Genomic DNA, 13,495 nt, shown 5'->3' with positions numbered 1-13,495 from the left:
AAGCAAACAACGGTAGGGCAACAAGTCAATAACTAGCTTATGCCGTTGGTGAAGAAACAAAGGTTAGGTGTTAAACACCTGATAATACATTAGGGCAGTCCCAATGGATGATTTCCAGAAGCAGTTTTCAAGAGAAGAGAGTAATTAATGTTCAATAGAAACTATGAGTCAATAGAAACTATTTCTCCCAACTCATAGTTTCTACAACAGTGTCCATACAAGGATAAATTAAATGCAACATAAAAAGGGAGAAGATCATCTGTGGCTATCAGCCATGGCGCGAGAGAGGAATTGGGGCGGCGGCGGCGTACGGGATCCGGCAAGAAACTATTGGAGTCTCCCCAATGGCGTTTCGGTGGTTTCGTGGTGTCTCGAAGCTTGCACTTATTCCTTGAGAAGGAAATAGTTTCTCTCTTTTGTGCTCTCACTCCTCATTAACTGCTTTGCTACGTAAGCAAAAAGCCTCAAGGTAATTAATAGACATAGAAACCACCGTAAATACTCCATCGGACTGCCCTTAAAGAAGCAGCGGTATTACAGAAAGGTCCTCAAAGAGGACCGGAATACAAACCAGCCCCAAACGGCCGGATGGACACAAACGCACACACGCGTCGTTGAGACTGACCCCAAGAGGGCCACGCGTCCAGGCTGCAGGTCTTCGCCGCCGCCGTCGAGGAGCACACCGGCGAGGGCCACCAGAGGCGCCGGCGTCACAAAGGACCCTTGAAGGCGCTTGGGACCGGTGCGGAGAAGCCTCACAGAGGCTTAGGTTGGATGTAGAGGGCGGAGTTGAAGAGCGTCGCCGGCGACCCAAAGGTGAAGATGAAAACGGCGCCGACGGAGTAGAAGACGACCTCTGCAGAGCCGATGGTGGTGAGCGGCTCAACCAGGGAGGAAAACCTGCAAGGGGCAAGCAAAAGAGGAGCACACCGCTGCAACGGAACGGGCGGAGGCGAGGGTGGAGGGGGCGGAGACGGACACCTCCCCCGCAGATCCAGCGAAGCCCAAACAACGAGGACTCTCAGATCCGCAAGACGGAAAACCAAATCCAAGGGTAGACTCGCCGGAACTGCAGCAGGGATGGAGGGGAGCGGGAGCAAATCCAAGCGGAAGAGGGCGGAGGAGGAGGGAGAGGGATCTGCTCTGGTGGGAAGGAGAGGGGGATTTATTTTATTCGGCCTCACCTTGATACTGCAGCAGCTAACAGTGGCGGCGACAACAAGAACGCCGGCGACGACGGCGCCCGCAACAACAGCAGCAAGGACAGTTTCCGGTACGACGGCCGGCACCCATCCGGGCAACACGAAGGAAAACTACTGCTAATATACACAGGAAAATATCAGGTTCAATTTGTAACATGGCAAGCCACGCGCGAGGCTACCAGAGCAAGTGAGCCCGCTCTGCTCCGACCCATGCTCGTCGTAGCCGCTTCGTCCCGGCCCTCGCCAGCCGCGACGCCGGAGGTGCAGACCATGGTGACACTAGGAGTCCAGCGCCGGGTGCGCGCTGCCTGCGAGGGTCGCATATGCAGACGACCATCGCGTCGCCCGCGGTCCGCGGACGCTCGAGCAGCGGCGGCATAGCATACGTCTCGGCAGGAGATGCTGGCGTGGCCACGGATGCAGTGGAGACGCAGAGATTATGGGAGACGCGACGGACGTTAGGAAGTGGATGAGGCAAGGTTCCTTTCCTGCACCTGCAGCCGGTCCACATCAACATCTTAGTCCACCTCAGCGCGCCTGCGTGGAAAACCCACTATGCGATACCACCTCAGGAGCCGAACTAGAAGCTAGAGCGCCGCCTCCATCTTCGATGTTGAGCGGCGGAGCCGTACGAACGGTGCCTGGTTGCCGGGGGGAGGAGGCGGCCACGCAGGGACGCGCCCATGTGACTCGATGCCCTCCGTCGCTTCGTTCCGGCGTCCGTCCACAAGCGCCGGCAGTGCACGCTACGACTGTGTCAGCAGCGCCCGTTCCCCCATCGAGGACGGCGGCGGCGACCATGACGCCTGGGGCGACGTCGGTGCCGCCGTAAGTACCAAGGCGCCGTTCGGCACCTGCCGGAGTTCAGCGGATCCGCCCGCCGACATCGACGCCGAAATCCCTAACCCTAACAGTGGATTGCCCGTGTTCTTAGGTACCGGCCAATCCACCGCGGCGAATCATCGGCGACCGCGCCGCCGTCGGCGGTGGTGGCAAGCGGCGAATCGGAGCCCATCGTTGGGGGAGAAGCGTGCAACGGATCGAGCAAAGGCAGCGCCGTGGATGGGAAAACAGCAAGTAGTTGCTCTGGCCCAAGGAAGAGGGGGGTGAAGAGGTGATGTGGATACTTCCCTGGCTGTACTGCTTGCACGATTGAGCGGTGTTTGTCTTAGGAGCCTTGCACGATTAATTGGTGATTGATTTGTTCCGATTCATGAGTAAACAGATAGGATGTGTGAATGTTTGGATTTGAACGTAGGAAGAACCATGGGGAATAGGATAGGCAGGTGGTCAATTAAGATGATGCGACTGTTGAAATATATTGTAAAGGTTTGATGTTGAAAGTTGAAAGTTAATGAAGGTGGTTAAATCTGCATAGTTAGAGCGAGTAATTGGTTGAGGTTTGAAAAACGTGTGACATTTTGTTATTGGCCAGGGACATCTGCCTAGTTTTGACCGAAGTTTTAGAAACCCACAGAAAAATTTTGGTTTCCATTTTTCTGTGTTAAGTAAGCATGTGAATTTTCCTTGGATAGCTTAAACCGATTGGAAAATGAACATGCTTGCTTGTGTAGAATACATTTGTTTCTTCAAAACATTAGCAGGGCTGATTGTTATGGCTGGGCGTGTTTGGACTTTGGAGGCAACACAGCTGCATTCAAACAATAAAATGGACATCGCAAGTCGTTATTTGCTTACATAGCTAAAAGATTGCAGTTCATCATGATGACTTTGGATGTATCTTCGTTTAATTGTTATTCTCATTGTCATCTCATAAATTCAAGTATATGACTTTGTCCTGAACAGGGATTTTTTTCTAGCTGTTACTGTGATGGATGAATTAGTTTCTATTTTAACTATGGCTTACGGTTTATTAAAGCAGAAGTTGGAAGGATGGTGTTGGAGCAGATTCGAGGGCATTCGTCCCTGGACGCATTAGCCCCTTGGAGGAAGCACTACGGTGTTATGGCGACAGAGGGGCTGGTCCAATTATTGCTCCACGTGCAGGGCTTGAATTTGATTCATGTGAGGAGGCATTTGATTATTACAATCTGTACTCATGGGAGATGGGATTTGGGATTCGTTATTCATCCAGTCAAAGTTACAAGAAGCGTGGTGAAATTTATCGCAACATGGTGTCATTTGTGTGTGTATGTGGCGTAAGTTCCTTAACTTTTGCATCCTTGAAAATAATATAATCATCTGTGGTCACATGTGCTAATTGAAAATTGAGGTGAAATAGTTGATGCGAACTATTTCTCTCATTTGCAGGGAACACCAGATGCAGGATCAAAAAAATCAATCAAACAGGGGTGCCCGGCGTTTGTGCGGTTGCTGCGAACGGATGATGATGGATGGTATATCAAAGAATTTGTTGCAGACCACAATCACAAAATGTCAGAGACATGTGCTGAAATAAGTTGCTGGAAATCACACCGGCAGATTGATCCCCACACAAAAGAACTAGTAAAGAATTTAAGGGCGAACAATGTCAGTTTGACGGAGGTGTCCTGCATCCTTTCCAGTTTTTTTGGCAACAATAACGCATCCGCAGTTACAAAAAGAGCATTGCGTAGCCTGACTGTTCAGAATAACAGTGAGAAAGTAGAAGGTGATGTCCATCAAACCATTGAAAACGATGTCCAGATTAACAGAGAGGCAGAAGACGATGTCCAAAAGACCATTGAAGTATTCAACCGGTTGCATGAAGAGGATGAAGGATTTGCAAATGTAGTTGATTTAGATGAGGGTGGAAAGATCAAGACAATGATGTGGACCAACGGAAAGAGCAGGCATGATTACCTTTGTTTTGGGGATGCTATCACATTTGACACCACGTACAGGACAAATAAGTATAACATACCCGTTGGATTATTTGTTGGGGTTAACAACCACTTCCAATCTGTTATATTTGCTGGTGTGTTAATGCTAGATGAGAGCATCAAGAGTTTTGAGTGGGTTTTCACACTGTTGAGTGGTGTATGGCTTAACCGCTTAGGAGCTTTGCACGATTAATTGGTGATGGTCCGATTCGTAGACAGGATGCGTTAATGTTTGTGGATTTAAATGTAGGAAGATGACAAACCATGGGGAATAGGATAGGCAGGGTAGATGGTCATTTAAGATGATGCAACTGTTGTTGAAATATATTGTGGCGGGTTCATGTTGAAACTTGAGAGTTAATGGAGTTGGTTAAATCTGCATAGTTAGAGCGAGTAAAGTTTGGGGAGGTTTGAAAAACCTGTGACATTTTGTTATTGCCCGGGGACATCTGCCTAGTTTTGACTGGAGTCTTAGAAACCCACAGAAAGATTTTGGTTATCATTTTTTCTATGTTAAGCATGTGAATTTTCCTTGGATAACTTAAACTGATTGGAAATGAACATGCTTGCTTGTTTAGAATATGTTTATTTCTTCAAAACATTAGCAGGGCTGATTGTTATGGCTGGATGTGTTGAGACTTTGGAGGCAATGCAGTTGCATTCAAACAATTAAACAGGCTTTGTGTGTATCCCTGTTTAGTTGTTATTGTCCCTCTGCTCATTTCATCTCATATATTCAAGTATTATGGACTTTTTCCTGAACACGGACTTTTTTCCCTAGCTGTTACTGTGATGGATGAATTACTTTCCATTTTAACTATGTTTTATGGTTTGTTAAAACAGGCGTTGGAAGAATGGTGTTGGACCAGACTCAAGGAAATTTGTTCCTGGACGCATTAGCCCCTTGGAGGAAGCACTTCGGCGTTATGGCGACAGAGGGGCTGGTCCAATTATTGCTCCACGTGCAGGGCTTGAATTTGATTCATGTGAGGAGGCGTTTGATTATTACAATCTGTACTCATGGGAGATGGGATTTGGGATTCGTTATTCAACCAGTCAGAGTTACAAGAAGCGTGGTGAAATTTATCGCAACAGGGTGTCGTTTGTGTGTGCATGCGGGGTATGTTCCTTAACTTTTGCATCCTTGAAAATAATATAATTATCTGTTCACATGTGCTAATTAAATGTGAAATAGTTGATGTGAACTATTGCTCTCATTTGCAGGGCACACCAGACGCAGGATCAAAAAAATCAATCAAACAGGGGTGCCCCGCGTTTATGCGGTTGCTGCGAACGGATGATGATGGGTGGTATATCAAAGAATTTGTTGCAGATCATAACCACAAAATGTCAAAGACATGTGGGGAACAAAGTTGCTGGAAATCACACCGGCAAATTGATCCCCACACAAAGGAAGTAGTGAAGAATTTAAGGGCGAACAATGTCAGTTTGACGGAGGTGTCCTGCATCCTTTCCAGTTTTTTTGGCAACAATAACGCATCTGCAGTTACAAAAAGAGCGCTGCGTAGCCTGACTGTTCAGATTAACAGAGAGAAAGTAGAAGGCAATGTCCATAAAACCATTGAAGACAACGTCCAGATTAACAGAGAGGTGGAAGACGATGTCCAAAAGACCATTGAAGTATTCAACCGGTTGCATGAAGAGGATGAAGGATTTGCAAATGTAGTTGATTTAGATGAGGGTGGAAAGATCAAGGCAATGATGTGGACCAATGGAAAGAGCAGGCATGATTACCTTTGTTTTGGGGATGCTATCACATTCGACACCACGTACAGGACAAATAAGTATAACATGCCCTTTGGATTATTTGTTGGGGCCAACAAGCACTTCCAATCTGTAATATTTGCTGGTGTGTTAATGCTAGATGAGAGCATCAAGAGTTTTGAGTGGGGGTTTCACACAATTTGTGGCTCTAATGGGAGGCAAGGTACCAAAGACGATACTTACAGGTATGCGAGCATGTTTTCACTGAAAATGATCTTATGTTTCAGCAGGTGATTTGTTTTAGATCTTGTTATTGTAAAACTATACTGATGCCTGGGCTATTAATCGCAGACCAGTGCAGTGCGATGGAAGTTGCATTGGCCAATAAGTTCCCTGAGATAACACACAGATGGTGCAAGTGGCATGTGTTTCGGACTATAAAGGCTGAGTTAGGCCAAAAGTATACGAAGGAGTTCAAGGAAGAGTTGAACAAGATATGCAACCATATGCTAACCTCTGAAGAGTTTGAAGCTGGATGGGGTGCTCTCGTGACAAAGCATGGACTGAAGAATAACGTGTATATGTCAAATATATATAATAACCGGCACATGTGGGCAAAGGCCTACTTCAGCGGGAAGTTTTGTGCCAAGCAAACTAGCACTCAGCGGTGTGAAAGTGCAAACCACGTGCTTAAGGGGTCTTTGTCGCCAGGAGCTACCATGCATATCTTCGTGGAACAATACCACAAGTTATTATCAGAGTTGATTGAGAAGGAAGATGGCAAGGAGCATGAGGACAAGCTGGTAATTTTGCTGGGCATAGTTTGTACTCATATTTTTTCTATGAACAGTTATGCATTTGCAACTGTCCGTGGTGTTCAGAAATTGCACTAGTGAACTTATCCACCATCGTGCATACATGGCAGTCTAGTTCATTTGTTTTTTTTTTTTTGTAGCCATTGACAGAAACTTCTACTGGGTGGCCAATTGAGTCGCATGCTGCTGAGTTTTACACGAAGACAATGCTTGGCAAGTTCGTGGACCACATGAAGCAGGGTGCTAAATATGATGTGGTGGAGATTGTGCCAAGACGAAAGTACAGACTTGATCACGTAGATCCTTTGAGTTGTGATAAGTGGTACCGTTCGTCTTACATGGTAGATGTAAGGGAAGATGGTGGCTACTACCAATGCGAGTGTGGGATGTGGGATCATATGGGAATCCTGTGTTGTCATTCTATCCGGGTAAGATGGTCACTGTGCTGTTTACTTATGAGTATTCTCGCTACCATAGTGATCTAATGTATGCTAGTACCTGCAGCTAATGATGCAACTAATGGTACGAAAAATACCAGAACAACACTTGCTGAGGAGGTGGTCAAGGAATGGCAATAAAGTTGAATCCGACATTGTGAGGCAAGCAGACCTGGCAAGTTATTTGCATACATCAAGAAGTTTCAGAAATGCTTCACTAACCAACAAGGCAAGAGAGTTAGTGGAGTTGGGGGACCTGAACATTGAATGCTATGATCTGTGTTACAAGGGCATTTGTGAATTAATAGAACAAGTGAAGAGTAAGAGGCCAAATACAGACGTGGCTTAGCCATGAAGCTTTAAGTTGCAACATGCTCAGGCACTGCAGGCAGCTACCAGCATGCCAGTTGTGGGAGGCAACGAATGGGTGATGGAGGTCAGTTGCATCCAAGAGCAAAGACGCCAGATGTAACGTGACACAGTGTTGGGCCAGCAAATGCAAGAGATGGTCCAGGATATGAGCGCCGTAGGCCTCTATCATATTGAACAAAGCGGTTTAAAACATGCGGTGGGACAGGACACAATGCGGATCAGTGCCCAGACAGGGATCCTGCACTGGACAAACCAAAAGAACCGAGCAGATGCACTCGTTGCAGAATGACCGGACATACCAGAGTGGCCTGTGGAAGATCTGCTGGGGCGGCCGAACCTGCTCATGGCGAGCTCTGAAATCCATTTAATGGCATTGAACAGGGCTCCGACAACATCACATTTTGGATGCTATTTTGTGTGGCAATTTAGTGGACCCATCTTTAACGACTGAAACCTGGTCGCGCTCCCGGCCAGGCAAGCCGTCCGCATCATCCAAAAGAACACCGGCCGTCGGATCGCGCGCGGACGGCCCGGATCGTCTAACAGAGGCCCGGCGATCTTGCAATAAGCCCCTAGACTTCAACGAAATCGAACCTGCCGTCCGAAGAACTCTCAGGAATTTTTTCATAAAACCCCCCGGACTTCGTCGAAATGCGATCCGCCGTCCATCGGTCTCTCTCAGCAACCTTTCGAAAAAAACCTCTACCTTTCATGAAATTAGAGCGCCGTCCTGCCAGTTTGTAAAATACAAATAAAAATGTCGAAAAATGTGGATTAACTTTTGTTGGCTTCGTTAGGACATGAGGTATCCAATAAAAATATTAAATCTTGGTAATATCCATTTAAAGCAGCTTAATACTAGTATTTTTGTGCTCTTATAAATGTTTCACGTCCACAAATAATGGTTACACTTTGATATGAATTTGTTTCTTTGTCATATTACGTCTGCATTAATAAATAGTTACTATTGGATATAAATCTTGGTGAAATCATGGATAATACTTTGCCAATATCTTAACTATGTTAGATCCTGTTTACTACTATAGTGACTGCACAACTTCATTTACGAATTTTTAATTATTCGTGGCTCTGTCGTAAAAAATTACAAAACTTGATCTTTGATGCATACAAAATTTTCAAATCCGAAGCGCTTTTGCTTATATCTAAGGCAACACCATTAAATAATACAACAAACAAAAGGATTCACAACCTATTTAAAAAAGAAACAAACACAACACAACATTTGAATACCAGATACTTTTCAAGTCCGCTGTCTGATATTGCATATACGCTTTATTAAACTAGTTATGACGTGATTTATGCTGGCGGCCTATATATGGAATTCTAATTACATAGATTTGTACATATGTAGGTAGCAATGGGTAAACACCGTTCTGATTTTGTGTTACTAGCACGATTAGTGTGATACGTGCTCCTGCTCCCTAGAAAAAGGGATGGCTGTAGCAGTGAACTGGAATTCTAGCAATCTGCTGGGTTGAATGCAAGTGCAATGCAAAATTCTCCCTTGTATTTATGTGTTGTATTTTTTGGACGGCTGCAAGGCCGAGGTATGGAATATAGATCATCTTTTTACTTCTTGGACGATCTGTTTGCTGCCAAGTTCGTCCTCAGATCGTCCAAGAAGAATACGAGAGCTCAGTAGAGCTGACCTTTTTAATTAATTAATTAATTAATCAATCAATCAATTAATTTGGCATGTCATGCGCGCTAAGCCGCTAAGTGCTGTAAACGTATCACGTGAACGTGATTCACCGCAACGTATGACGCTTTCAGAAACGCCTTCTACTGTTCGATTCGGTCGTCCCTTGCTTCTCCCGCCCCTGAAACACAGCTCTCACTCGTGTTACCTGACAGCGACCAGAGCACCTGACTACTATACTACTTACCTGGGTAGTGAGCACGTGCTGTCGTGTAGCGTAGAGCAAGTAGAGGTGTAGACGTGTAGTGAGACTGCAGTGCATCCATGTGACAACAGATTGAATGCAAGAAGTGGCACAGTTGAGTATGTAGTTGCATATGGATGGATCATGGATATATAACATATATAATACATAGATTACAACATATGTGCAGTGTTACAAGGTCCATGCAGCAGCTAGCTAGCCGCAGCAGATCGACCGGTGGATCGACCTCCGAAAAAGATAATAAAAAAAGAGAATACTTAGCTGCAGCTCTGCGACAGTTCATCAGAGCACACTCGACATCGAACAAAAAACTAAAAATCAACTTGAAACGGATCGGGATCGGGCAAGACGCCCGGTACATACAACTTCTTCATGGTCGACGGATTGAAGGAAGCAAGGCAACAAAAATTCTTCGCTGGATCTCTCTCCAAAATGCATGCCGGCGTGTTCTGGCCATCTCGGCGACGGCGAGTTGACCGATCAGACCTGCATGCACTCGTGCTCCGGGCAGGACCTCATCGCCTCGACCTCGCCAACGCAACAGGCGCCGCCGCTGGCCTTCGCCGGCACGAACTGAGGCGCCGCCGCCGTTGGGGAAGGAAGCGGTGGTTGCTGCTGCTGCTGCGGCGGCGGCTTGAAGTACGATGGCCTCTTGCAGGCCGCGGCCGGTGGCGGCGGCAGGCCGAGGATGGCGTTGCCCTCGACGGGGACGAGGGGCACGACGGGGAGCTTGTCGCAGGTGCAGACCTCGACCATGAAGCCGTCGGGGTCGTGGAAGAAGAGCTGGTCCACGTAGATGCCGCCCTCCTCCACGCGCCGCTGCACGTACCGGACGCCCAGCTCCTTGAGCCGCCGCTGCACCGCCTCCATGCTCTCACACTGCACCCATATGTCCACATCAATTTCCAATCAGAATTAGATTTAATTTGCTCATGCATTTTTTTTAAAAAAATCAAGTTGATGCATGAGTACGTTCCAGCTCTGCTTTTACTTGCGCTGTATAATCATCAGACACAACGCACATCAATCCCTATCAGAACAGCTGAGCGTGAAGCTAGGTTTATTTGTCAACTTGCGCAAGCTATGGGACAAAGCGCAATCAAGTATACTATATAAGAATTAACATATACTCCAATGATGTCCCGGTCCTATATAATCGCCTGTCACTGGAAGCTAATCAAGTGCATGGGATCGATCATTAGGATTCAGCTGGATATTCATGCAAGTTGAGCTTATGGTGGTGACTGCTTGCTTAAAATTTGAGAAGGAAATGATATGCACGTGCTCAGATCCTATCAACCACTTACTTGCCCCAGAGAGCATAAGCAATTCTAGTACAACCCCAGTAGATATCAATTATTCTGCTAGTCCTAATGTTATGTTAATCCCTGATCATGGACCCCTGTCAGGCGCCATTTCTTATGCTAAAAATGTAGATCAGATCCTGCTGGGTGTAGTAGACACCGAGGCGTATCTCTGTTCATTCATTTTCTCTTCTCCAAGTTGTCAGTGCCTATGAAACGTTGTAGTACCCTGCAGCTAGCTAGATCAGTAGATCGATCCAGAGAAGTTAAATGCATCTATATACTAGCAGTACTGCAGCAGCTTGCTAGTGATCTGGATCTCAGGTATGATGCTTAGTGTGGTGGCATGGTGCACATGCGTACCTGGAAGGAGATGTGGTTGTCCTTTGGGTTGATCTCCGTCTTCTTCGGTGGCATGCTCTCCGGGTCCTCCGCCTGCAGGAGATGGATGCCGATGCCATAGTTGAACAGCCTGCAACATACATTGACCAACGTTAGCGAGTGCTGAAGCAGAGGTCGCAATGCCAAATCAATGGCTAATTAATTATAGTTTGATGGCCGCGCCGGAGGCGGCGGGACGCACCATGCGCCGTCGAAGTCGAAGGATCCCGGGCGGCGGATGGGGATGAAGCCGAGGACGTCGCGGTAGAAGCGCTGGGAGCTGTCGAGCGACCGGCACACGACCGAGATGTGGTTCAGCGCCGCCAGCGGGAGGCCGCCGCCCTGGACCGCCGGCTCGACGCACTTCGTGTTCACCATCTTCCAATAAGCTAATGCTCGTTCGATCCCTCCGCAAAATCACACGAAAAGAACTCGCGCGCGCTTTCTTCCCCCGCGCCGGCGTGTTTATATATATGTATCACCGAACAGTACTCCGCGCTGCGGCCGAGCAATGCACGTCCTGGGGGCGGAAGGCTGTCAGCTGCCTTGCTCGACGGAGACAGAGAGAGAGAGAGAGAGAGAGAGAGAGAGAGAGATCGCCGGCGAGGAGATGGAGGTAGGGAAGGGATGGGAATGGAGTGGACGACGTGGGAGATCGAGCAGAATGGTGTGCTAGGGAGGAGTGTAGGATGCAGGTAGCTTGCTAGCTCTGGGTGTTTGGCTCTGGGGTTGCCGGGCGCGGCTTATATAGAGCTCGCGTCGGCCGGGGGGGCACCGACGGCGACAGCTCAATCGAGGCAGGCGAGCATGGACACTGCCCCCAGTGTCAATGGGTTACTGCACCCTGCCGCTACCTTGGAGCCACACAGTCCATGTCGCACCTGCCACCCCATCACGCCCGGCGCCGGACGACGATGACGACGCGGCGGCCTCGCCCGCCCGTCCCCTTCGCACCTGCTTCCCGCGGCGCACGTTTCTCTCGAGGCACGAGCACGACGAGGTAGAGCCGGAGAGGACGCGTTAAGGTCTCAGCTGATCGATCCAGGAGTTCATACGTACGCCTAGCACCTTTTGGGCGCTGCGATGAGCATGTGTCAGGTTCCAGAACTATGGTTACTTGAGATGGTAGATTAATCAGCTACGACGTTTAATAATCTCAAGGTAGCTCTGCTCCAGTTAAAACCGAAATTAAGAACGCATGGAACACACACAATCACATGCATGCGCACTGGGTTCGCTGGTACTGCAAGTACTCTCTCTCTCTGTCTAGTTTAATCTAATCTCCCGGCCGGCATATGCGCATCTGGAGCCTGATCTAGCGCTAGCTATTCTTCAGATCAAAAGGAGGTAGATCCAACAATGGTGATCATTACGATCGCTGCAATGTTAGCTACCTAGCCAGCCAGCCATTCGTATGTTTTGAGTAGAAAACAAATTAGGCTAAAAGAAGATAAGAAGAAGTCACGGGACAGAAAGAGTTAGCGAAAGTACAGAAGGGGATATAGAGATGTGTGTGGTGCTAACTTCATTTTGGCTTCTTTAACAAAAAATAATCCTTGATTGTTTTGAAAAGAGGTTGCGTTTGTGTGGTGAGGGAATCCATATATATCTTTTTCAGTTAAACCGGGAACACTTGACGCACAACCAAACTGATCTGATGATCCGTGCCTACCAATTAAAGTGGCAAGGTTTAAACGCACTTGACACTCCATGCATCGTCCTCGACCCAGCTTCACTCAACAAACTAATTAAAATGCATGTAGGCGCACATGGACTGTGTGAACCTCAACACGACAAAGTGCCAAAACCATGTTGCTGTCGTCCCCGGTCCCGATCGGCTCCAAGGATCGGTGGAGCTCGCGCGGTGCCACGCCGGAGCAGATAAGAGCGTCGCCGTCCCAGATCCCAGGCCTGGCCTGTCACCTCCGCGTCGTCATGCCAATCCTCGTCGGCGCACGGCGGAGCCGTGGCCGTCCACAGAATCGGAGATATGCTGCTGCGTGTTTGGTGTGTGTGTGTGGGTGTACCAGCTCAATCGAGAGATGTGTGTCATCAGCGGATCTCTCGCGTTTGACGCGATATAACGAAACGTGCAAGACCTTTGACAGATGCGCCACGACGTACCGGTCATGCATGACCACACGAATATGCATACTCCTATGGCATGGCATGAGATGGTGATATTTGCGCGCGCACTTGCAAGTGAGATACTCCCTCCGTTCCACATTGTAGATCGTTTTGATTTTTGTAGGTTCATAGGTATTATTATGCATCAATTTGAAACGGAGGAGTATTTTGGATGACAGTAATATCTAAGTGATATTTTTTTTATCTCTATAAGGGTATGACATCGCTTCTTTACAGTAGAACCTATCCATACTGGTTGAGAGTCTCCGACATATTAAGGGTCGGTACTCACATTTATGACTAATCCACTTTTAGGGGTAGGGTAGGTGATATGCTTTGTATTTGTAACGTGTTTTGCAATTGAAATAGCTTTCCTACTTCAATT

At 47.6% G+C, this 13,495-nt stretch overlaps 2 protein-coding genes across 3 annotated transcripts; one reads left to right on the top strand and one right to left on the bottom strand.

Annotated features, from left to right (window-relative positions):
- Positions 1–1,451: 1,451 nt before the first annotated feature.
- Positions 1,452–8,214, top strand: LOC101776624. 2 transcript variants are annotated; one of them, XM_004968318.4, is made up of 9 exons: positions 1,452–2,030; positions 2,137–2,316; positions 3,085–3,361; positions 3,474–3,994; positions 4,868–5,144; positions 5,249–5,994; positions 6,101–6,552; positions 6,705–6,992; positions 7,069–8,214. In XM_004968318.4, exons 1-7 carry the CDS (start codon positions 1,642–1,644, stop codon positions 6,135–6,137), a joined length of 2,427 nt encoding a protein of 808 aa, XP_004968375.1. In that variant the 5' UTR covers positions 1,452–1,641; the 3' UTR covers positions 6,138–6,552; positions 6,705–6,992; positions 7,069–8,214. The 2 variants fall into 2 exon arrangements, with proteins under 2 accessions (XP_004968375.1, XP_022682231.1); XM_022826496.1 differs by having other exon boundaries at positions 3,474–4,054.
- Positions 8,215–9,401: 1,187 nt separating this feature from the next.
- Positions 9,402–11,721, bottom strand: LOC101776223. Its single transcript, XM_004968317.2, has 3 exons — positions 11,186–11,721; positions 10,966–11,074; positions 9,402–10,177 (listed from the first exon to the last, which is right to left on the bottom strand). Exons 1-3 carry the CDS (start codon positions 11,359–11,361, stop codon positions 9,779–9,781), a joined length of 684 nt encoding a protein of 227 aa, XP_004968374.1. The 5' UTR covers positions 11,362–11,721; the 3' UTR covers positions 9,402–9,778.
- Between the last annotated feature and the right edge of the window lie 1,774 nt (positions 11,722–13,495).

The sequence above is a fragment of the Setaria italica genome, chromosome V (genome assembly GCF_000263155.2).
Source record: "Setaria italica strain Yugu1 chromosome V, Setaria_italica_v2.0, whole genome shotgun sequence".
In the NCBI taxonomy this organism is placed as follows: domain Eukaryota; kingdom Viridiplantae; phylum Streptophyta; class Magnoliopsida; order Poales; family Poaceae; genus Setaria; species Setaria italica.
The sequence above is the reverse complement of the archived record's forward strand: the minus strand, read 5'-3'. Positions and strand labels throughout refer to the sequence as shown.

Coding starts and splice junctions, on each gene's coding strand:
- LOC101776624 (XM_022826496.1), top strand. CDS start 1,642: ATGGGAGACGCGACGGACGTTAGGAAGTGGATGAGGCAAGGTTCCTTT. Junction 2,031..2,136: donor GGGGCGACGTCGGTGCCGCC/GTAAGTACCAAG, acceptor CCGTGTTCTTAG/GTACCGGCCAATCCACCGCG. Junction 3,362..3,473: donor CATTTGTGTGTGTATGTGGC/GTAAGTTCCTTA, acceptor TCTCATTTGCAG/GGAACACCAGATGCAGGATC.
- LOC101776223 (XM_004968317.2), bottom strand. CDS start 11,361: ATGGTGAACACGAAGTGCGTCGAGCCGGCGGTCCAGGGCGGCGGCCTC. Junction 11,075..11,185: donor TTCGACTTCGACGGCGCATG/GTGCGTCCCGCC, acceptor TGTATGTTGCAG/GCTGTTCAACTATGGCATCG. Junction 10,178..10,965: donor ACAACCACATCTCCTTCCAG/GTACGCATGTGC, acceptor ATATGGGTGCAG/TGTGAGAGCATGGAGGCGGT.